The sequence below is a fragment of the Dromiciops gliroides genome, chromosome 1, assembly GCF_019393635.1.
Source record: "Dromiciops gliroides isolate mDroGli1 chromosome 1, mDroGli1.pri, whole genome shotgun sequence".
Taxonomy (NCBI): domain Eukaryota; kingdom Metazoa; phylum Chordata; class Mammalia; order Microbiotheria; family Microbiotheriidae; genus Dromiciops; species Dromiciops gliroides.
The window spans coordinates 597,502,546-597,528,160 of NC_057861.1; the positions used below are offsets into that span (position 1 = coordinate 597,502,546).

General features: G+C 36.9%; 2 protein-coding genes across 6 annotated transcripts in view; one reads left to right on the forward strand and one right to left on the reverse strand.

The window, feature by feature from the left end:
• Nucleotides 1–913: 913 nt before the first annotated feature.
• On the reverse strand, nucleotides 914–25,289 carry PALB2 (partner and localizer of BRCA2). 5 transcript variants are annotated; one of them, XM_043979824.1, is made up of 13 exons: nucleotides 25,106–25,289; nucleotides 24,167–24,226; nucleotides 23,930–24,020; nucleotides 21,629–23,176; nucleotides 19,246–20,027; nucleotides 16,777–16,860; nucleotides 13,214–13,375; nucleotides 12,418–12,503; nucleotides 11,558–11,719; nucleotides 10,480–10,596; nucleotides 5,338–5,425; nucleotides 3,689–3,837; nucleotides 914–1,436 (listed from the first exon to the last, which is right to left on the reverse strand). In XM_043979824.1, exons 1-13 carry the CDS (start codon nucleotides 25,151–25,153, stop codon nucleotides 1,226–1,228), a joined length of 3,588 nt encoding a protein of 1,195 aa, XP_043835759.1. In that variant the 5' UTR covers nucleotides 25,154–25,289; the 3' UTR covers nucleotides 914–1,225. The 5 variants fall into 5 exon arrangements, with proteins under 5 accessions (XP_043835759.1, XP_043835757.1, XP_043835760.1 ...); XM_043979822.1 differs by having other exon boundaries at nucleotides 5,338–5,458; XM_043979825.1 differs by lacking the exon at nucleotides 25,106–25,289 and having other exon boundaries at nucleotides 5,338–5,458; nucleotides 21,707–23,176; nucleotides 24,167–24,440.
• Nucleotides 25,290–25,391: 102 nt separating this feature from the next.
• The window catches only part of DCTN5 (dynactin subunit 5), a 32,583-nt gene continuing 32,359 nt past the window's right edge, over nucleotides 25,392–25,615 (forward strand). The window contains exon 1 of the mRNA XM_043975559.1: nucleotides 25,392–25,533. Coding sequence (XP_043831494.1) covers nucleotides 25,486–25,533 — 48 coding nt within the window. The 5' untranslated portion in view covers nucleotides 25,392–25,485. The remainder of the gene's footprint in view (nucleotides 25,534–25,615) is intronic.

Consider the following 25,615-nt stretch of genomic DNA (forward strand, 5'->3'; position numbering starts at 1 on the left):
AGGCCTCAGACACCTGACACTTACTAGCTGTATGACCTTGGGCAAGTCACTTAACCCTTATTGCCCCACCAAAAAAAAAAAAAAGAAAGAAATACAAATGAATCAGACTAGCAAAGAGGACAAAAAAAGAAAATAACAAATACATCTCCTAATTAAACTGTGCATATTCTTTGACTCAACTAGGCCCTTACCTCAAAGAGATCAAAGAAAGAGGAAAAGGACCTGATGTGTGAAAATATAGCAGCTCTTTTTGTTGTAGCCAAAGATTAGAAACAAAGAAACCATCCTACTATGGAATGGCTAAACAAAATTATGGTATATGAAAGTAATGGAATATTGCTTTGCCCTAAGAAACAACAACAAAGACAGTTTTAGAAGAAATTGGGAAAACTTCTATGAACTAATGTAGACTGAAGTGAATAGAACTAGGAGAAAAATTTATACAATGATAACATTATAGAGAAAAAGATCTGAAAGACTTTAGAACTCTGATTATTAATGCAATGATAAACCAAACTCACCTCCTGCCAAAGAAGTGATGAACTTAAAAACAGAGATATGTAATTTGGGGCATGATGAATGTGGCTATTTGTACTGCTGGACTATGCATGTTTAAGATAAGAGTTTTATTTTCAGAGGTTTGGGTTTCTATTGGGGTTTTGTTCAATTATGGGGAGGGAGGTGGATAGGAGGAGATAAAAAGTATTTAGCTGAAAATCACCATAATACAATGAGGTAACCAAAAATTACTATCAAGTATTAGAAATCACTGATTCCAGAGACTATATAAAAATTCCCTTTCCCTAGAATTCCTAAAATTGATTATGATAGGTAAATGGGGAAAAATTCTTTTCCAAGCAGAATCTTACAAAATTAAAATTTATTAGTATTTCAAGTTTAAGTTAGCAGCTAGATTGTCCTTTTTCAGTGCAAATATTGAAGCGAAAAAAATATCAACCAAATTATAAAATTAAAAAAAACACTCACCACAGTTTTAATGAAACATTCAAAGTCAGCATACTCTCCAGAACCAAAAATAAACATCTTAATGAACAAAATTCAAATAAAACCACCTCAGTTTTTTGAGTGGGAGAATTTATCAGGCAGAAAATACTTGATTTGCTTCAAAATGACGACAATCACTTTTCTTTTGAGTTACAATCTCAGAGATGTTGAAGAAACTCATGTATGTCCATGAATCCATTTGCTTTCTTCTTGGCCTAACTCACATGTAGCTGTACACAAACACGCTTCCATTTTTCTGTCCAGCTAGTAGACAAGAATCTGTACCCGACCATTTGACAAAAGACCAATTTCCATCAGAATTGGGCAGAAGCAAAGCTGTGCAATGTCCTAGAAACAAGTCCCAAACAGCTATTGTTCCAGAAGTTAGTACAGCTGCTGCTAAATTATCCTTCACCTCGCCATCCAGAAACCTAATAATACCAAGCACAGAAAACAAAATATAACTTCTGCATTTAAATTATATTAACACAACTCAAAAAGTACTTCCCTTTCAAGTGGGCAAAAACACAGTATGTCTCAATGCTGATCTAGTGTCCAAAGTATATATTTATCTCTAAATGAGTGTGATGAAAGATTTGTTGTGACAATTAGCCAATACACTTGGACGCATCCATATATTTATGTTACAACTCATTATCTTCTGCTAATTTGCAAAGTGGATTACAACCTCACTGACTTTTAGTTTCTTCATCTACAAAATTGCCTCAGTTGGACCAGATCCTACCTTCTTAAAATGTGGGTCACAACCTCATATGGGGTCATGTAACTGAACATGGGGGTTGTGAAAAATTTGGCAACAGTAAAAGATTATGTATACCTAGTTTATATACCTATATACCCAGAGTTGCATAAAAAATTCTCAGGCGAAAAGAGGTCTCGTGTAGAAAAAGTTTAATAAAGTAGTATGCCAAAGTAAGAAAACGGGTGAATATGGAGTCAGAGGATCTAGCTAGAATATCAACTCAGCTGCTTACTATCTGTGAGACCTTGCATAAGTCAATTCCATTAGATTGCAAGCTCCTTGAGGGCAAGGATTATCTATTGCCACTTTTTGTGTCTCTAGTGCTTAGCACAGGGCCTAGCACATATAGGCACTTAACAAATGCTTATTGATTGACTTTGGTTCTTCTGGCCTCAGTCTCCCTATCTGTAAAATAAGAAGATTAGACTTGATTTTCTCTAAGCTCCATTTCAGACAATCTATGATATTATAGTTTCTTCAATTTCCTGATTAGGATAGTGCAAGGACAAAGAAGAAATCTAGAACATACTTATATGTATTGAGCATTATAAAAAAAAAATTTGCCATCTCAACTGTAAGGATTTAATACCATATTAATGAATAAGGATAACATGATTGCATTTCACTGCTAAATTTTCAGCTGTGGTTGTTAGAGAAATTTCATTCTAAAAACAACAGCCTTCAGAGAGGATTTGATTACCATAAGAATAAAAACTGACGTATTACAAATAAGTACTATCCACCCCAAGAAATCCTGTGAAGTATCATCATTAATGGTATGGTGCCAGTACTTAAATATTTCCTAAAATAATATCAGAGAAACAATTCAGACTATGATCAAGAGACCATGAACTGAGGATGATCATAGGTCAATGATTTCAAAGCAAAGATGTCTACATAAATTATTACAAAATAAACTAAAACACTTTACCACATAAAACCTCTTTAAATGGAGAATTGTTGTTGTTGCTAGATAAAACACAAATATTTAGTTTTTAGTAGGAAAGTATGCAACTTTCAAGTATGTGATGGTAGTATTTTTTAAGTATTTTTTAAGTTTTCTTTAGGGAAATATAGAATAGGGAGTAGAAGAGATACATATGAGTTTAAAGGAAAATGATGAAATTGGCTCACACACAAAAAGCAAACTGTACTACTCTAAACCCAATGAAACCACATGGGAATAGCATCAAAACATAGGGATCTTAGAGTTTAATTCACAAATCTGCCATATTTCTACCTGTTGTTTCTATGACACTCTCATTGTGGACTATTATGCATAAGAAGAATTAACGGACAATACAGATATCATTTAGACTCCGGTTTCTTAAACATTCTCCACTCTCAACCCATTTTTGTCTGAGAAATTTTTACATGACCCTGGCTAACCAGGTATATAAAATAGGTATACATAACCTTTTATTATTGCCAAACTTTTTGTGACACCCACATTCAGTTACTTGACTCCATATGGGGTCATGACCCAGTTTAAGATGGTAGGAACTAGACTAGTAATGAAAGAAAATTACTTGCCTTCTGGCAGCTAGGTGATATGATAAATAATAAATAAATAATTATGTGGTTAAAAAATATACTGGATAATACAGATATCGGTTATACTAGTGATTTAAAAAAACATACAACCTTGTCTTTTGGCAGCTCCTCATCTGTCAAATGGTGATAATAATAGCACCTACCTTCCAGGGTTATTTTTGCAGATAAAATGAAATATTTTTAAAGTGTTCTGAAAGCTTTAAAGCACTCTACAAAGTCTGATATTATCATTATTGTGCTACTACTGCTTCTTCACATGTAGGAATTTAATGGTCACCTTGCTTCTTCCCCCACTACCTGACCTTTTGGAGATAGAATTATTTCTAAGAAATATAAGATTTTACATAGTACCCTCTGTACACTTGCCTTCCAGTATGGCCTTGGGGAAGTGAATAGGGCCTTACATCAACACTTAGGGCCGTTTTAGGATTAATTGCAATCAAACGAAATATAGGACTTCCCATTGATTCAATTTCTTTGCCATGTGGATGACTTAAAACAACAAACAGGAGCCCCTAATTTGGAAGGAAAAATAGATTGTTAATGAAACCATTAAGAAAGTTTTTATTTTTAAAAATAATTTAGTGAGAATGAAATAAAATTGATGCTGGGTTATTTCATAAAATGTTAATGATGAGAACTTGGATACCAGTATCTGAGATTTAACCACTGATTTAACTTTTTTTCCAAGTAGGAATAGATCAATCCACTGTCGATCTGGACTAGTTAATATTGAACTCCGGGTTTCCCTGACATTTTTCAGTGAAGGACACACCAGTTGTCTTGCCAGAACACAACATGGGGGAAGGGTACTATCTCTCCCATATTTGGCTATATACTAGAACAGTTAATTTTATTTACTCATACCAGCTTTATACCATAGCCAATATTTCTCCACCCTTTTGTCTAGCATGTTTACTGCTATTTTCACGTTCTATTTTTTTCATTAAAAATTGGCAAAGGAGGGGGCAGCTAGGTGGCACAGTGGATAAAGCACCAGCCCTGCATTCAGGAGGACCTGAGTTCAAATTGGGCCTCAGATATTTGACATTTACTAGTTGTGTGACCCTGGGCAAGTCACTTAAACCTCATTGCCCCCCTCCCCCCCAAAAAAAAAATTGACAAAGGGGAATGAATAAATTCAGGACACTGAGGCATGCTGAAATTGTTCATTCAATGCACATAGTTTCTACTTCATAGTGAATATTTCAAAAGTTTATTTTTAGATAAGGTGTTTGGAGCTTAGAATGCATTTTCTTATAAAAACAACTGTATTAATAGTGACTGGGTTCTAGATTACCAACAAAATTCATATTTTACCCATGAAATAGCTGTACTATGACCTGGAACTAATGGTACTACAAAACCTAACAACAATTCTAAAGAGTGTTGTTATGGGAAATGTGTTATATTTCAACTCTGAATCTCAGGAACACATCTCCTAGCAGTGGTAACATCCTGCAGCTACTGAACATGCCAGAACTGCCACTACTGATGATGGTAGCTTCAAAGAGCTTTTCATGTTGATTGGCCACTTGTAAATCAAGGGTGGCCTAATACACCAGGTATAAAACATTCTTTTTTTCTCTTTTCTATATTGGGGAAAAAATCCCAAAGAACTTAAAAAAAAAAGAGTGAAGACATGGAGGAGTTTGGGACTAGTTCATCAGTTTTAAGAAAAAATTCTCATCAGAAAAACTTTCACTACAATCTGGCATAAGTGGTAGCTTATTAAAAGCAAGTAAGATAATTTTATTAGCCAGGTAAGATGCTAGTGATAATGTTTGAGAGAATACTTTTCAGCATTATTTCTGGTTCATGCTAATGTTACTAGCCTTTAAATACTCATAGTCACTGAATTTATAGCTATAAATAGAATCCTATTACATCTATAACCTTCGTGACATCAGAATTTAATTACACTCCTTTGTAAAAATAAAGGAAATGGGAGAATGAATTTATTAAGTTCCTATTCCTATACAAATAAGGTGCTAAAATTTAACAAAGATACATACCATATCAGAATAGGCTTTGTGACAGATTGAAGCTTGGTAGGAATTACCAATTTGCATCTTTTTCAGAAGTTGACCAGTTTTTAAATTCCTAAATACCAATGAAACAAGAATTTTTATAACCCTTAAAAAGGCAAAGAAAGAATGCCATTACTTTCATTCTAAGGAACTGAATGATTTCACATTATGTATTCTCTCAAAAAATCCCCATGAAATAAGTTACTGAAAAACTAAGGGACAGAGTCCCTTAGCTCTCTAACTAGTTTAATTGTCACACTAAAGTGGGCTAGTATTTACTATGTCATGGGACAGCTAGGTAGATAGAGTGCTGGGCCTGAAGTCAGGAAGACCTGAGTTCAAATCCAGCCTCAGATACTTTGTAGCTGTGTGACCCCCTGAACAAATCAATTATCCTTGTTTGCCTTGGTTTTCTCATCTGTAAAATGATCTAGAAAAACCACTCCAGTATCTTTGCCAAGAAAACCCCAAATGGGGTCATGAAGAGTCAGACATAACTGAAAATGACTGAACAGAGAACAAAGATTTCCTATGTCATCAGGAAGTGAAAAGAAAAAGAAATCATCAATGGGGATCTTTTAGTGTTTCATTCTATTGAGTTCAGGAGATTAACACATAACCAAAGTTAAAGTTTTCCAAATCTTTTGAGTGTATAACACATCCTGTGATTTCTAAATTTTCCAAGACATAGGGGTCTGGGAAGTCCCCTTAGTAATAAATTTGAATGAGGAAGAATCAAAAGGATTGATCTGGTAGGAATGTGAAAGACTTGAGCAGGTCCCTGAAAGGTACATGTTAAGATATTAATGATAACATAAGCTAGCATTTAAATAGTACTTTAAGGTTTGCAAAGTGCTTTACAAATATGATTTCATTTGATCTTCACAAAAACCCTGGTAAGTAGGTGCTATTATTATCCCCATTTTACAGATGAGGAAATTGAAGCAGACATGTTAACTGACTTGCCCAGTGCCATACAGTTGGTAAGTATCTGAAGCTGAATTTGAACACAGGTCTTTCTGACTCAAAGTCCAGGATTCTATCTACAGCACCACCTAGCAGAACTTATAGAAAAATGAGAAGAATGATATGGGTGTAAAGGGAGAAAAGAGAAATGCAAAGGAAGAGATATGAAATAAGAAAGCAGAGGAAAAAAAGAGAAAGCAAAAGTGTAATAGATCCTCTACTTAGCTTTATGAGCGTTATGAAAACTAATATTGAATTTGATCACTCAGGGTGGAAACTGGTTTGCCTAGTACTCTTGGGGGAAGAATGTGACTGGCTACACAGGTTTTTTCAGAATGGTGCCACTGGGGTTCTCTCCTAAACTTCAGAGAGAAAAGTTAGCTCCATGAGGGCAGGGATTACTGTTTTATTTTTATATCCCCAGAGCCTAGAAAAGTACCTTGTACATAGTAGTTGCTTAACAAAATGTTTATTTCCCCACAAAAAAAAAGTTTATTGAATTAATTTTCTTGGGGGTTTCTCCTTAGAAATAAAGCATGAATAAGTACAACACTGACTTCCCTACGTTCTACTTTCAACTTCCTGACAACTAGGAACCTAGATTCTTTTTTTTTTTTTTTTAGGCAATTGGGGTTAAGTGACTTGCCCAGGGTCACACAGCTAGTAAGTGTCAAGTGTCTGAGGTCAGATTTGAACTCAGGTCCTCCTGAATCCAGGGCTGGTGCTCTATCCACTGCACCACCTAGCTGCCCTTAGGAACCAAGATTCTAAGTCAAGAAAAGAAATAGGGATATTACTTACTATGATAATCATCACCCAAATCACACCACCAGTTCTGGGATTTTTTTCTTTCATAGTTGCAATCACAATCTCTATACTAGTAACTCCCAAATCTATCTTTTGTGTGTGTGTGTGTGTGTGTGTGAGGCAATTGGGGTTAAGTGACTTGCCCAGGGTCACACAGCAAGTGTTAAGTGTCTGAGGCCAAATTTGAACTCATATCCTCCTGAATCCAAGGCCAGTGCTCTTTCCACTGCACCACCTAGCTGCCCCCAAAATCTATCTTTCTTGAACAATAGCTTCTCTCCAACTGCATAATGAGTATTTATACTAGATGTTTTGCCATCACCTCAAACTAAATATGGGAAATCCTCTCCCCTCCTCATTTACAAACTAGCTCTTTCTCCTAAATTCCCTACTTCTTTCATCCTTTCAGTTAGCCATAGCCTAAATCATGGTCATCTCTAATTCCCACCTAATATCTATTCAGTGGGACAACTCACGTAGATTCTTCCTTAATATTCATCCATGTCTCCCTTTCCATTTCCACCATGACCATCATGATGCAGGTTTTATCACCTTATTCTCAGTCTACTGCATTAGCTTCCTAATCGTTCCTAACAAAACAGCTTTTCCTGCTGCCAATGTCCTCTCCACCCAATACATCCCACACACTGTTGCCAGATTTAGTCTTCTAAAAGTCATGTTTTCCTTATGCCACTTTCCTATCTTCAAGGGTTCCTCATTACTTAAAAGATAGTGTCCAAATTCTTCAGTCTGGCATTAAACAACTTCTATAATATAGGTTTAAACTTAATGATTTAAACTTCATCTATATCCCCATAGCCTAACACAGTACCTTGTAAATATGAGACACTTAATAAATGCTTTTTGGATTAATGTGGATTCTTAAATTTAGCAATCCTTCTATTCCCCCCAAAACATCACCTTGACTGTATTATGCTTCTACTTTTCCTCACATTACTTTGCTAACTTTGAATGCCATGTGTCCCTCCCCACCTACCCTCTCTTTTACCTATCCAAATTCTATCCTTACTTTAAGGCCTAACTCAAGTCTAACATGAGGGCTTCCCTGACCACTACACATAACAGTGATGTCTCCCTCTGGGCACCAATAACACTTCTTATTTGTACCATACATACATACATTTATATTTACATACATACACACACATTTCCACATATATACATTGTTCAAATATAGGTGCGGGGAGGGAGAGTGTAATACAAGTAACAAAATAATAGGCACTAGATGTTAAAAGGGTAATACAGTGATACATGAACAGAGATAGAAATGGTAATTTTCCTGGTATATTCTCTAGAGTACAAAGGAGAGTTCAAATAAGTAAAACTCATGGAGTAAAGTATTCTGTGATAAGGTTTGCAACTCATGGCCAGATTGAGGGGGACCATGGATACCCAGCTGAGAGATGTCCATTTTATCTTCTTGGCAATCTAGACCTACTGAAAATGTTTGATGAGAAGGGTAATGTACGGCATTGAATTTGAAATTTTGAAAGAGAATCTGAAAGAGAAGATGGAGCTGTGTGATTAGGATATGGCCATATGGGAAAGGGATACACTAGGGATACAAAATCAAAAGGAAAGGTGAAAAAGGAACAAGCTTTGGACAAACATGGCTAGAAAAATAAGCCAAGCCATAGATAGTGATGTAATACATATAACCACCTGTGTTCATTTATAAAGTCTTATTAAAAGGCAAGGAGACCTTTCTCTTTTGCTTGTTCAAAAATAAATACCTAGAGGCCAGCTAGGTGGCGAAGTGGATAAAGCACAGGCCCTTGATTCAGGAGGCCCTGAGTTCAAATCCAGCCTCAGACACTTGACACTTACTAGCTGTGTGACCCTGAGCAAGTCATTTAAGCCTCATTGCCCCGCAAAAACCAAAACCAAAACCAAAAAAAAAAACCTAAATGAACTAACTGGAAGGACCTAAGTCAAGAAAAAAGAAAAAGCAGGCACATCAAAATAAACCAAAAAAACAAAACCAAAAACATTTTTTAAAAAGCAAGCACATCATTTTGTCTGAAGATTAAATCTGTCATCGTGCCCTGATATTCCAGATCAGATGTCATATAAGCAGAGAAAAAGGTTACTATGTGCTCCCTCCTTCATGAAGCTTTCTCCTCATTCTCCCCAAACAAGAAATGGTTTTCCTTCTTCTGACTTCACATAGCACTTTGTATCTCTCATTTTTCAATTAAATTCTCCTGTACACTTTACTGAAATATTTGAGAATGGGTCACATGAGCATCCCTCTCATTACCCTTTCCCCAATCCTCAATCCTAAACTCTATAAAGTCAGGTATACTATCTTATAGACATTGCCTCCCATAGAGTCAGCAATCCCTTGGTATTTTAATGCAAAGGGACTCCATTCAAAACACCCAAACTTTTAAGTTTATCCCAAGGTTTAAAATAAGATGGAAGTTGAAAGGTCAGAATCAAAGAGACCAAGAGTATGATTTATAAAGGGATCACATATGTACTCTGGTTCTACAGAAATTATATGCTGATTAATGGATAATGGTTTTCTGTGCAAAATTTACCCTATTACCTTATCAAAAACAAAACTCTCTGACCATAAAATAGCTCTTTCTTCTAACAACAACAAAAAATACTCCTTTATTTCAACAATGCTTTTTACCCTACTTTTCAAAAATATGATTTTTAATTATAAACTGTCCTATTATTAATAAACAATTTATAGTTAGTCTGAATTCTCTTTTATACCTCCAGATTTTAGAGAAAGTTTGTAAGACAATACTCCCTTGTTCTCTAGCTAGTCAGAAGACCCTACCTACATCAAAGTCCTTCATCTCACCTTCTAAAAAACTTTAAAAAACTAATTCTGGTTATTATATATACTTGAAAAGAATGAAATTGTATTTCTTCAAAAATATCTTATTATAATGACCAAGTCTGGCCCCAGAGAAAAGGATTTTAAAAAATCAATTCCCTTCCTTCATTCCAAAAGTAAGGGACCACAGATATAGAATATTGCACACAACATCAGGCATAATTAATATATTGATTGGATTTGCTGAACTGCTTTTTTTCCCCATTTTTTCTTTTTAAATCTTTGTTACAAGGGATAACTCAGTGTGGTGGAGAGATATATTAAAAAATCAGCACAATGTAGCATAAATAAAAAGCATGATTTAAAACAATGAAAAAAATAATGTGGATGCTAGATTATTTTTCTTCCTATTGGAAAAAAAGCAATATACATACACACATATATTCTATAATTCAGACTGGCCTTTTCCATAGTAGGTATGAATTAATGAAGTTTTATTGCATATTTACTTTAAAATTCATCACAAAAGGAAAACTTACCAGATAACAATATTACTCATCAGGGTTGTGCCAAGCAAAGCATCTTGCATTCCTTGAACCTCAGCAAAAGCCAGGATGGTTTCTTCTGGTGACATCAAAGTCCGTTTTTCTTTACTTCTAGATTTTAAGGAGTATTAAGAATTGGAACCTCAAAGCAGAGATTTTTATAGACAGGCCTCTATCGAACTCCACCCAATAACTAATCCAGCACCCAAAAAAAGGTCGAACCACAAAATTTTAATAACAGAAAACACTAAAACAAAAAAGTTCTTAAAGTCATCTTTTTAAGGGTATAAACAACATAAAGGAAGTCTTTGTATATACCAAATGTGGCATAGAAACTTAGGATTCATTCATTATTTCAAAGATTATTTGATAATAAAGCAGAAATTTAATTCTATTACTTCCTTTTTTAAAAAATTATTATTTTCTAAATAGAGTATATATATATATTTTTTTCTTGCCTATTTCCTTTTAGCTAAACCAGAAATAAGACAGAAAATGGAAAACTGAATGAAAGTAACTCTCCAATACTATTCAAGATAAAACAGGCCAAAGATAAAATTCCTAATTCCTGAACAATATTCCCCCCTTGTCTCCCTACCAGAAAAACCTGTGCTCTAACAGAGCCACTTGCTCCAATTATCTCTCTTCACCTTTCTGTTCTACTTTCACCTATTACCTTTCACCTTCCACCTATGTACTGGGTGGACCCAAAATCATGAAGGGGTCTGATGTTTTTATAACTTTCTGAAAATTATTTTTTCTTTATTTCATATACACAATATACACACATATTTTCTACATATGCTATGGTATTATAAATTAAGAATAAAAAATAAAGGAGTTATTCAATATTGAAATCCCTTCGTGACTTCTGGCCTACCCTGTATCTGAATTGTCTCTGGAAAAACCCCCCTAAATGCTCAGCTTGCCCTTGGCTCTTTCCAGTTACACCCATAAGATTAGGGAAAGCACCCCTTTTATCATTTGATTTATGCTTAAGCCCTGTGACCAAAAGAGCTTCTTATTTGATAAAATAAAAAAGTTCTATCTGTGTAACCAATGTTTCTTTTACCTTCCAGATCCTGAAAAGGTCATGAGGTCAACTTGGTGATCATGAAGGGTCCCATTGCTACAGACTAGCCTCTTGTGTCTAAGTCCAAGCACAGCTTTTATATTTCCAGATTTTACAAGGGACTGCTTTAAGCATTCATCATCATCAGAACAAAACAATAATCTAAACCAAATCAGAATGAAAGAAACATAAGGAAAATTATATATACATACATATATATATGTGGGGGTAGACTAAAATATGGAAAGGAATTTTTTGGACTTATAGAAATAGCATATCTTTGCAACTTCATGCTTTAAAGGGAAACCACTTCTGACTCAGGTTTACAAGGTATTTTAAAGCTTACAAAATACATTGTCCTCACAACAAGCATTATTAATCTCCCCTTTTTCGACAAGGAAACTAAGGTTCAGAAAGATCAGGGTCAAATAGCTAATATGAATCAGTGATGAAATCTGAACATAGACCTCTTCTGACTACACATTCATCACTCCACTAAAACATGCTGCATTTAAGAACGCCATTTTAAAGCCTATGAGTTTATAGGTCCAGCTCTTTTTTTTTCCCTGGGGCAATGAGGGTTAAGTGACTTGCCCAGGGTCACACAGCTAGTGTCAAGTGTTTGAGTACAGCTTTGAACTCAGGTCCTCCTGAATTCAGAGCCAGTGCTTTATCCACTGTACCACGTACCACCTAGCTGCCCCCAGGTCTTGCTCTTTTAATGAAAATGCAAAGTCCTTTCAAAGTTCACAGTACAAATTGGTATTTAAGGCTTAGTATAGAGTAGTAGGCACTCAGTAAAAACTTGCTGACTTACAGTTTCAATAATAAAGAAAGAACATGGCTTTACATTTACATACCGGATTTCTCTAATTTCTAGATGTCCCAAAGCAACACACACGAGATTACAAGTATCCCAGAGTGGAATAATTTGTAGGACTGGAATCTGAATCAAATAACAACAAAAAAGAACCATTTCTTGACTGTTTCATTATCCAATCATTTCATTAAATTTCCAGAATTCTCAATGATCACATTCTAGTTTGAGCAATCTCCGAAACTTTAAAAAGTGGGAAGTAAAGTGATATGCACCACCCCTAAAAAATATAACACATCTTTTCTTAGCATTATCAGAGATTATGAACAAAACTCTGGGAAAGAGATCGGTATTAATGAAGCCTTGGTAAAGAGTAAAGAGTTTTTGTGATCTAACAAAAAAATTAACTAATATGATAACTGGTATAGTGGAGAGTCATGTTTTAGAAAACAGAGGTAAAAGCAAATATAGGAAATCAAATTAGAAATGTGAGAAAATCCCAAATACTTCAAATGGGGCTTGGATAAAAATGAAGATGTAGACTCTTTCTTGTTTATTTGTTTGTTTGGTGAGGCAATTGGGGTTAAGTGACTTGCCCAGAGTCACATAGATAGTGAGTGTCAAGTGTCTGAGGCCGGATTTGAATTCAGGTCCGTCTGATTCCAGGGCCAGTGCTCTATCCACTGCACCACCTAGCTGCCCCATAGTCTTGTTTGTTTTTTTGTTTTTTTTTCTTTCTTACCAATGTTTGCTTTGTGGCTAAACTGTACCTCTTTATCCTTATGCAAATAAATTTCTTTTTACAGTCAATTCCACCTACAAACATCTCTGGTTCCTACCTCAGTGAAGTGCCATGTGTAAACTTTTCTCCACTGCCAGTTATCCAGAGATTTCCAGAGAGAAACTGTAAATTCACAGGCAGTTATGATACGTGACTCCTTAGAGCCAGTTCCTTCCCACCACACAGTACTCACATCCACAGAACAGGAATCTGAAGGATTCTGTCACAAAGGAGGAACAGCAATTAATGTGAAGTAATAATAACAAGAGCACATGCTGAAATCATTCTTGAAGGTTTATGACGTGTCTCCATCCTAACAACCCTTTGTTTGGGGCAGGAAATACAAGCATTATCAACTCCATTTTATATGTGGGAAAAATGAACTGAAGTGACTGCAAAAGATCACACAAAGTTGTGACTTAGACCCAAGTGTCTTGACTCCAATGCTAGTGCTCGTTCTGTGGCTCCCTGCTGCCACCTATAATATTAAGTTTGTTTTATGTAAATTTTACTAATTCCTCATAATGAGAGATGTCCAAGCTGAGGCTAGAAGACCAACTGTCTGGGATGCCTGTAAAAATGTGGGGCCTCATGCTTTGGGTAAGGGGTAGACCGATGACCTATGAGAATATGAGAGATAGACAACCCTACCAAAAACATTCAAAAGTAATACTTTGAGGGGGCAGCTAGGTGGAGCAGTGGATAGAGCACCGGCCCTGGAGTCAGGAGTACCTGAGTTCAAATCCAGCCTCAGACACTTGACATTTACTAGCTGTGTGACCCTGGGCAAGTCACTTAACCCTCATGGTGGTGGTGGGAGTAATACTTTGATAGGACCCTAAAAAAAATAATAGAGGGTTAAATTAAGTTAAAGTTCTATTCAGGCCAAAGGAAAATTATATTCATGGGTCTTGCCAATTGTACTTGTAAGCACCTTAAGCTTTGAATAAGACTTTGTTCTAATCATCTTATCCCCCAAGCACCCAATAGTGTCTGGTTTTTATTCTATACATGGACTTTAAAAAACCAAACAAGAAGCCCCTTTCAAATAGTCACTTTAGATTTGAAGTGTATGAAATATAAGAAGATGCTTACATTATATCTTTTTTTTCAGGCAATGAGGGTTAAGTGACTTGCCCAGGTTCACAGCTAGTAAAGTGTCAAGTGTCTGAGGCTGGTTCTGAACTCAGGTCTTCCTGAATCTGGGGCTAGTGCTTTATCCACTTTATCCACTAGCTGCCCCTTGCACTGTATCTTAAAGGATTTACCTTCTTTATTGGTTTTCCCTTGTTTTCATGACTACAAGAATAATAAACTTGAGGTTAAGTACCAGCAAGCAAAAATACATTGCTCTGTATACTAATCAAGAGTACAAATTATATCTTATGATAAATGCAATAGAGGAGCTAAGGTACAGTGTACAATGTCAATCATCGAATTTGGAGTCTTAGAACCTAGACTCCAATTCCAGCTCTGACACTTACTACTACACATATAACCTGGGATAAGTCACTTAACCCCTCTGGTACTCAGTTACGGACTGGCTGTAAAATGAAGCAGGTGGGCTTGTTGACTTCTGTCCTGCAGACGGAAATCAGAGTCTACATGATAGCAAATTCCTGGATTGTCCCTTTCTTCTAATCACCATTCTTGGTAGATAGCATTTTTGGTCTAGACCAGGACTTCTTAAACTTTTTCTTCTTTCAACCCCTTTTCACCTGAGAAATGTTCACACACCCCTGGGTATATATAGGTATATAAACTAGGTATACATAACCTTTTACTGTTGCCAAATCTTTCACGATCCCCACGTTCATTTATAAGACCCCACATAGGGTTGCAACCCACAGTTTAAGAAGCTTTGGTTTAGCCAACCCTGATAAAGATAATTATTATTTTAAAAGTCAACACCTATAAATTAGGGAGTATTATTCACAGTTAAAAGATCATCAGTTTGGTGACTGCTTCACTTGACCTACTATATCAGAGACCCTAGCCATGCTTCATTCTCCCTATTCCCTGGACAAAACAAACTCACCAGGAGCCTTGCTGCTCCTTCAGTCCCAGAACCAAGATCCAAATTAACTAGGCCATTATTCCTTGAAAGAAGCCCACCAATGTACAAGGCCTCAGGAGCCATCACAGTAATTTTTGAGTCTAAAGTGCCCCCTCCTGGCCACCAGTCTCCTACACAGTCTTCCCCAATTAGAATATGAGCTCCTAGGGGCAGCTAGGTGGCACAGTGGATGGAGCACCGGCCCTGGAGTCAGGAGTACCTGGGTTCAAATCCAGCCTCAGACACTTAACACTTTCTAGCTGTGTGACCCTGGGCAAGTCACTTAACCCCAATTGCCTCACTAAAAAAAAAAAACCAAAAACTAGAATATGAGCTCCTAGAAAGTAAGCCATATCTTTGTTCTTGCATTTGTATCAGCAGCATTTAGGAGATCTCCAGCCAGAGTTAAGTGCTTAATAAATGCTTTTTCATTCATTCAATTCATTCTTAGGTCTCCAGAAGGTGAAAGAGCCTTTCTAAAACTTCTTAAAAGGAAGTTAGTGGCAAATCCTTTTGTAAAATGAATAACACTCCCTAATTTATAGGTGTGGACTTTTAAAACAATAATCTTTATCAGAACATGTCCACACCAAAAATGTCATCTACACAGAATGGAGACGGCGCGGGGGGGGGGGGGGGGGGGGGGGGGGGGGGGGGGCTAATTCAGGAATTAGCTATATTGTAAATTCTAATTGCAGTTTGCTGGAATCAAAAGCTATAGCTATACTTTGTTCACATAGGCCCTGTAACTGAGTGGCCAATTAAACATTAAATTAAGCTGCATTGCTAAAAGAAATTATAGCAAAATGATTATAGGGACAAACATTACAAATCTAGAATATAAAGTACAAAGTACACTAGGCAAAGTACACTAGGGGCAGCTAGGTGGCGCAGTGGATGGAGCACCGGCCCTGGAGTCAGGAGTACCTGGGTTCAAATCCGGCCTCAGACACTTGACACTTGCTAGCTGTGTGACCCTGGGCAAGTCACTTAACCCCAATTGCCTCACTAAAAAAAAAAAAAAAAGTACACTATTTAAGATGAAATATCTTGTTTATTGTTTCTTCTCTTTATAAAAAGGTAGAAAGAGTAGAATAATTTCCTCCCTTCACCCACCCCACAAAATACAAGCTAAGTATCCTTGGAAATGACTTCATATAATTTCCTCTTTTACAATCTGCCTAAAAGATTTAAAATATCCATATTCCTTACAAGAAAACCTTTTTAGTGTACCTTTTTTTTGGGGGGGGGTGGGTGGAATAAGTGACTTGCCCAGGGTCACATAGCTAGTAAGTATCAAGTGTCTGAGGCCATATTTGAACTCAGGTGCTCCTGAATCCAGGGCCGGTGCTTTATCCAGTGCACCACCTAGCTGCCCACAAGAAAATCTTTTTAAAAGAAAAAGAGGGAAAGAATTGAACTGATTTTATTTCAATTTCAATTGTACTTATATACTTTCTTAAATGGAGAGAAGTCACATGATCAAATTTTTATTTGTTTTCAGAACTCATCTAATTTATCAGTAATTAAGGAGACAATGATGTCAAAGAAGATAGCCTTCTGACCTTTAACTTTGAAACTAGCTGTAGATTACCCAGTTTCAAACTATCACACCAGATTTCATCAGGATGTTCTTCTGCTACTTTAGTCTGTGGAGAGAAAAACCAGTATATTAACTTAAAATTTATGACAGATATCAACATTAATTAAAATGTTAATGTTCTATATTTTTATTTTCTTTCTAAAATGGGTAGCAAGAACCCAGTGATATCTTCATTAAAAAGGCAGCTTTTAAAATACAACTTTCTAATTTTTATGGATGAATTTTAAGTTAACCATACAACCATACTTAAGGATTAATATTAGCCGTATCAAAAGTACACATTAAAAACATTTTCTAACTGGACGTTTCCAATGTTTTAATCTAAAGTTCAGGGCCAATTCATCAATAACTCATTAATTATTATTCAATAGACATTTATCGCATTCCTTCAAGACATGTTTAAAGAGTAGGTAATTTGTAGAGCTAAATAAAATTCATTTGCTATGAACAAAAGGTTTAGAATCTCAAGGGGAATAATGGGGAAAAAAGTAGGAATGAAGGGAATAGCCATTTACAGACCTGAGATATTATAAAGCAGAAATCATCATTTGGTACTAGTTAAAAAATAGAAAAGTACATCAGTGGAACAGGATAAGACAGAATTAGAAACAAGTTCAATAATTCAGTGTTAGATAAACTCAAGAACATAGACTACTTTGGGAGGAACTTCCTATTTGACATGACTAGTTTTAGATCCATATCTTATACTAGGGAAAGGTTCTTTTTTTTTTTTTTTTTTTGGTGAGGCAATTGGAGTTAAGTGACTTGCCCAGGGTCACACAGCCAGTAAGTGTTAAGTGTCTGAGGCCGGATTTGAACTTAGGTACTCCTGACTCCAGGGCCGGTGCTCTATCCACTGCACCACCTAGCTGCCCCTAGGGAAAGGTTCTTAACCTGCGGTTTATGCCAACTTTAGAATTTTGATAATTATTTTAACATAATTATTGCCTTTGTAATCCTACATATTTTACTTTATGCACTAAAAATTATTATTCTGAAAGAAAGCCCATATGTTTAACCAGACTGTTATGTCATGGACCTGTTCCCCAAATCTGAGTGAGATTCATGACGTAAAAAAGGTTAAGAACGAATAAAGATATACATGTAACAACTAAAGCATCCGTAAATCCAACCAATCCCTAACCGAGACATAGAGATCATAAGAGATAGAACAGATAACTTCCTTAATATGAAATTTAAAATCTTTTCCTCAAACAAAAAATAATGAACTGAGTTGATTAGGAAAGAATGTTTATATCATTTATCTCTAATATCCAAGATATACAAGGAATTAATACAAACATATAAGATCAAGAGCCATTGTCCAATGAGTAAGTGATCAAAGGATATGAACAACTTTTTTTGTTTGTTTTTGGTTTTTTGTGAGGCAACTGGGGTTAAGTGACTTGCCCAGGGTCACGCAGCTAGAAGTGTTAAGTGTCTGAGGCTGAATTTAAACTCAGGTCCTCCTGAATTCAGGGCCAGTGCTCTATCCACTGTGCCACCTAGCTGCCCCCACAAATGGTTTTTGAAAGATAAGTTGCAAACTATTAACAACATGAATGACTGTTCCAAATCACTGATAATAGCAGATATTAAAATCAAAACAATTTTTGAGGTTTCAGCCTGCCTCTTAGCAAAATGAGATGATAAAAGATGGAACTAGTCAATATTGGGCTGCTTTAAGACAGGTTTGCTAATATATTGTTAGTAGAACTGTGAATCAGTATAAGCATTTTGGCAAAATAATTGGCAATTATGTTATTGAAAGTGACTAAAATGTCCATAGCTTTAACCCAGAGATCCCATTTCTAGGGATATATGGCAAAGTGATAAAGTTCACAAGAAAGGCCTCATCTATAGCAAAATAGTCATAGTAGTACCTTTTCTCTTGGAAAGGTTTGAAAACAAAGTGCTTATCAACTAGGGAATGGCTAAATAAACTGTGATACACAAATGTTGCAAAATATTATTGAACCATAAAAAAAAGACAGATAAGAATTAAAGCAAGAAAGCAATCAATAAGCATTTATTAAAGACCTACCATGTGACAGAGACGCATGAGAAAATATACAGGAACCAAAGCAGAGTAAAGCAAACAGAAGCAGGAAAACAACATATATAATGACAATGGAAATGGAAATAACAATAAAACTGAGCTCTGTGTAATTAGTATGACCAAGCTTGACCTTGAAGAAAGTTAAGAAAATGTGCTTACCTCTCTTCACTACAGAAGTAAGTTGTAGAATACTGAAATTATTATCAGATAGAGCCATTGGCTGGTTTTGTTAAAACACCTTTTTTCCCTTCTTTTTTGATGTTAGTTACAAGGTATGGCCTACTTGAGGTGAGGGGAAACATATTTGAAAAATACTAAATATAACAATGAAAGGCATCAACTCTTTTTAATTTAAAAAGTGAAAAATCATACCTGGCAAGTGCTTTCCAATAGTGGTCTTTCTTTGAAAGTGATTGAGTCAACAGGTGGAAGAGTTTCTTGAGAACCACAACAAGGTATTTGGTCAGGTTGTTTTTTGACTTCCCTACCTAATGCCTGCATGTTAATATCCAATTTCAATGCATTGGGTGAACTGTTACACTGATTATCTCCAGTAAGATTGTCTGGATCCTTTAAGTAAGTATGTTTAGGTGTACAGAAAGTAGGTCCAGTAATTTCTTTAGCCACATTTTCATTTTGTAGTTGGGAGCCAAAAACTGGAGTAGCACCTAGGATAGGGAAAACAGGAGAACATACATCTGTTGCAAGCTGGTTGTTTGTAGCAGGTAGGTTAGTACTAGAAGGTGTGAAAAGTAGCATATTTGAAGGAATACTCTTTGGGTTTTTTGGCTGTGAGTTTCTTGATATAGTAATAATATCCTCTGCTAAATTCTCCTTTTCTGTAACTATTTTTTTAGGCATCAGTTCCGCTGAAATAAGACAGTCTCCATCATAATACTTTTTCCCACCATCTCTTGATTCAAAGGGTTCAATTTGTTTTGCTGAGTAAGACTTTAATTTCTCAAGCTTAAGAAAACCAAAGTCCTCATCAGGCAAGTCAAAGTCAGTGATGTTGATGCATGATGACAGCTTCTCAAAACTGAGTATTCCATTCTTAAGATGAAATGAAAAATCAAAACTGGTATTATCCACAATCAAAGAGTCATTACTAATGGAAGAAGGAAGGTTCTTATTTTGAGTACAACCTTGTTTTCCTAACAACAAAAAAAAAGAAAAGAAAAAAGATATTAAAATCTTTGATGAAAAACAGACTTTTCGTTGGCTTTCATAGCTATTTATCCAATACTTTGGAATAGGACTCAAATAAGTCACTAGATCATTTTTTTGCTACAAAAAAGTCAAATTTCCCTTAAGCTTCAACAGGATGGCCTCTGCATCTATATTACTTTTTTTTTTGTTTGTTTGTTTTTGTTTTGTTTTGGGGGAGGCAGGGCAATGAGGGTTAAGTGACTTGCCCAAGGTCACACAGCTAATAAGGGTCAAGTGTCTAAGGCCGGATTTGAACTCAGGTCCTCCTGAATCCAGGGCTGGTGCTTGCTGCCCCCATCTATATTACTTTTAACATACACCAAACTACTCTTTAAAAAAAAAAATTTTTTTAGTGAGGCAATTGGGGTTAAGTGACCTGCCTAGGGTCACACAGCTAGTAAGTGTCAAGTGTCTGAGGCCGGATCTGAACTCAGGTACTCCTGAATCCAGAACCGGTGCTCTATCTACTGTGTCACCTAGCTGCCCCCACCATACTACTCTTAAAGCTGCATCGTGGAATTCATACCTTTAGGAGTGGTCGAGACACTGATATTCCTCAATCTAGGACTTGGTTAGAAATATTAATGGGCATCATGGAGAGGAGAAAGAGTAAGTAGAAATGTGAAGACTATTCTGTCCTTGTGTTTGGTTTCCAAGAGAATGCAGTAAGTTGCCCGAATCAGGGTTTTTTTGGACCAGTCCTAATAAATTTGATTTCCTACACTAAGAGAAATGAAAGCTTATTATTCTGTAATAGGAGACATAGAGTAGTAGAAGAAAGAGTATTAAATTTAGGAGTCAGAAGTTGCATGTCTTAATTTTAAAACTTAGTAGCTGTGTGACCTTGGACAACTCACAACCTCTCTGAGCCTGTTTCCTCATTCAATTAAAATCAGAACACCTGTGCTCCTTTCTTATGAGACTGTTGTGAAGAAAATGTACTTTGTAACAATAAAAATGCTTTAGAAATATAGTTACTAAACATCAACATTTTTCCTAATTTTTATGTACTGGAGAGGTTAGACAAATTACCTTTGGTAACAGCATTTTATTCAGAGGCAATTGCATAGGTTTGGAGCTTTTTACTGCATAACTACTCTTAATCATAGCTAGCATTTACATAGATAGGATTTTAAGTTTTGCAAAACTCTATTTGTTATTTCAATTGATATTCACAACAATGCTGGGAGGTAGAAGCTATTGTTACCCTCATTTTACAAATTAGGAAATTCAGGCTAAGAAAGATTAAGTGGCCCAGTTTGGCCTAACTAGTACATATCTGAGGCAGGATTTGAATTCAGGTCTTCCTGACTCCAAGCCCAACATTCTATTCAGTGAGCCAACAAGCTGGGCTGCACAGCTGAAATATTGCCAGGTGGTCCTCAAACTGACAGACAATTGGTTTGCTCTCCGAATTGTATCTATCATTAGCTACAGCTTCCTCCCAGTTAATCAGATAATGTTTGGATAGACGTTTAACATGTGCTGGTTTTTGTGGAAAAGAATGAATGCCTGATTTAGGCCTAAAAAACTGAACATGCAATACCTTGTATTTTTGATGTGGGTACTTTTTTGTCAATATTAGCAAGAGTACATCTTGATTTGTCTGTGACTGTTTTTTTACCTTGATCATGTTCTTTTTTTCTTGGAGCCTTTTTGCACAAGGCAACATCTTCCTTAGGTTTTTTACTATCTAGCTTATCAGAAACTTGCAGCACTGACTCTTGATCATCTTTTCCTTTTTTACAAAAGAATCTTCTCCCTCTGTATCTTCTACCTGATCGTTTTTTACAAGCATTCAAAGCAAAATCATTGTCTTTAGTGGGAAAAGCAGGAGAGCTACTTTCACTGGTTGATGAGAAAGACTTCTGACAAGGACTACTTGAACTTCCTTGGTCAGATAATGGAAATTCACTTTGCTCTTGGGAGGACAGATTTAAATTTTTAGTTGCCTGCTTATATTTATGCTTAAATCCTTTTCTTTTTACACCTAACTGGCTTTGAATTACAGCTTCCAGGTCTATGGTCCTCTGACAATTTGACATTCGTCTTGTTGTCCTAACATAATACTCCACAGGAAACAGAAGACCATCAAGCACTGTACAAGAATTTAATGGATTTTCTGGAGGACCAGGAGAGTTCATTTCTATGGTAGGGCTCATAGTCTCACTTAGGACCTCTTTCTTTTGAAGATTTTCATCTCTACTATCAAGCAGGTTACTAGAAGATCCTAAAGGCTTCAAGCTACAATTCTGTTCATTGAAATATGTATTTTTGCTTAATGAATGATTGAACTCATTTGCAGAAAATGCTCTGTCATCTGGTGGCAAGGTGAGAGTGCTAGACATCTTTTTATCCACATTCATATCATCATTTGCCATTTGGTCACCCAGAGAGATAACATATTCTTTCCCTCTTTCCTCTAATTTGTTAGGTGAAACATGAATAAGGTTCACTGAGCACTGGGTAGCCAGTTTATAGTTATCACAGATTTCTTCAAGAGGAACACACCCAACTTCCTGAGTAGTACTGTCATCCAAGGGACTGTGTAAAGAAAGTGCAGCCATCTTAGGAAGATTATTTTCTTTCAAAATTCTATTGGCATCATTTTCGCATTCAGTAGCTGGAACAAGACAGTCACTGATTTCTGTGATTGGTCTTGGAGAATTTTGAATTTCACTCTCAGCACATGAAAACTGATTTCTTATCTGAAACACTGGTAACTCAGGATTTTCTATAGAAAACACTTGTTTTTGCTGTCTTTGTCCAGAATTTAAAAGTGAATCAGAGTCAAAGAAAGATTCACTTCCTTTTGATACCGATGTTTTTTTCCGGTTCTTCAATCTATTCAGTGGCTGTTTATTTTGCGTTTTCTCATTGGCTGGTCCAGTGATGCTATAAAGGAAATTCTCCTGGCACTTATCACCTCTATATTCAGGACATACTCCTGATAAACCATCATCAGTGCTCAATAACTCAGGCTCAAAATCAAGTGTGACAGCTGTTTTCTCCTTAGTTTCTGCATTAAGACAGGCATCAATCTGTGGTGTACATGTTTCTAATTTATCACCAAGAGATACTTTGTCTTCTGAATCTGAGAAGATAAACATAATTTATGATTAGCATGTTAGGCACTAGACTACAATTCAATTGAAAAATGAAACAAACTTTATAAAGGAGATATTCCACTGATGTTGAAAAAATTAGTGGACCAAGATAATTTAAGCCCCGCTCCTCTACTTATCAACTGAATCGCCATGGACAAAAAAGGAATTTTTGGAGGCATAAGTTTCTCATCTATAAAATGAGGACAATAATACCTGCCCTATTCACCTCCAAAGGATGTTGTAGAGATTAAAAAAAACCCCAATAGTGTATATGAATGCAAAAGTGCTATATGAATACAAGTTGTTACTATGCGTCAAAAGTTGTTACTTTCCCAGTACTAAGTTCTGAATATGTTTAGTGCATTGTGGTAGGCTGTGGGAAGATACAAATATAAATAAGATATGGTCTCCAACCCTCAAAGAGTACATTCAAACTACATTCAAACTTTGAATAGCTTGCTAACTACCATAATCTTAAGCTAATTAACGTAGAGAATTTCATTGACAAAAAACGGTTTTCCCCCTATATTTCATCAAGAATTACCTATTTTTCCATTCAATTTTAAATTATTTTCCTTCATTTACCCCATCTTAACTAAAATTTATATCTGAAAGCAGAGAAATAGATTAAACATAAAAAAGTAAATATAAAAAAATTCTGTGTTGTTTGTAAGGTAACATCCTAACAAATTTAATGAGTTCAGCAAATACAAATGAATAAAATTGGTGATTTTTTTTACCTGAGTTTGTTTGTATTGAGGTTTCTTCCTTAAGTGTGCAATTCTGTTCAATCTTTCCAGAATTTTTTGCCTTCTCAGCTCTTTGAGCCCGCTGGACAAAACAAAAGCAGACCCAGGAGCAACTTCAATAAAATTGTTTCCTCAAAGATTATTCCATTAAGGTGATCATAAGCAGCATGATAATAACACTGTCATCTGTAAAGGCAGCATTTGTATTTCAGGAAAACAATGTCCTACCTGCAATCGAGCCAGTGTCTTGCTGTACTCCCTTTTTAAGAATGCCAGCTTTTCCTTTAACTGGAGAGAGAAAGGCACCGATATAGAATTACACATTTCCAAAAGAAACCCTAAAGGAAGAGGCCTGGCCATCTACATTGGAGATAAGAAGCTGGCTCAGGTGGGAGGTATCAAGAGCTCTTGCAGTGAGAACAGGGAAAGGATGCAGTCTGATTTCTTGTTTCTGAAGTTCTGAATAGAAAACATGCACTGGCTTTTTCTCCTACTAACTTCAGATTTGTCCCGCCCCCCCCCAAGGTTGGTGGAGGGGGAAATTAGGGGGGAAAGAATGAGCGTTCCAGAACCAGTACTTCAATCCAACAAGAAGGATGGTAATTGGGGCTTGGCATCACTAGCGCTTAGCATCATGTACACAGCAGGTGCTTAATAAGTGCTTGCTGAATTGAAGATTAAATACAAGGCGCTATGCTAGGTACTGGGAACACAAATTTTAAAAACAGTACAGTCGCTTGACCTCAAGGAGCTTACAGTCTACGGGGTAGGGGCGGAATTCGTGGACAGACTTGGAATCGGAAAACCTGAGTTCGAATGCTTCGTCCGACTGACGCCCCCCACCCCTCGCCGCCGGCGTCAGTTCTATCATCTGTAAAATAAGGGCAGCCTCTTCCAGGGTTGGGAGAGGAGCAAAGGAGACAGCAGGTGTAAAGCACTCCGCAAGCTTTAAAGCGCCACAGAAATATTATTGTTGTGGTTGTTGTCAGCAGTAAACACGAGGTCCGAGGTTACAGAGGGTGGTGGGGCAAGGAGAGATCCAGCCCAAAGGTTCACTTTCAGCGACGGGAAGAGGGAGAGGAAAACCCTCCCAGACCACCCCGCCTCCGACCCCCCCATTCCCCCAGACTTCACAAGGCCCCCTCCCAGCCATCCCTAGCCGGGCACCTTCTCCTTCTCCTCACAACTGAGCACTTTCCCCGCCGAGTCCTCCATGGCTACAGCCACCGGAGAAGGATGGGGGGCGGCTCCTTCCTACCACCTTCGGCTTGTCTGGACACCTGGCCCCTTAGAGGCCGCGAGGTACCCCCCAGCCCAGCTGCTAGCGCCCTCCCCTTCCAACTCCCGCCCGCTCAACCCAGGCATCAGGGGCTGCACGCCGAACTGCCGATCGAATCCAGCTAGAGGAGAGCAGACCGATCGATCAAAGGGGCAGGGCGAACGGAAGAATGGAGGAGGGAGCATGGGCGTTTCTCCTTCCAGACCGGAAGTGAAGGTGAAGACCGGAAGCGGGAGGAAGGGAGATTCGAGCTTGATGGTTTGCAGAAATGGAGCTGAGTGAGCTACTCTACAATAAGTCCGAGTACATCGAGACGGTGCGCTGGTCTACGACGGGCTGCGGGGAGCGGGGCGGGGCGGGAGCTAGACGGGGCAGGTCGTCCGGGCAAAATCCCCGCC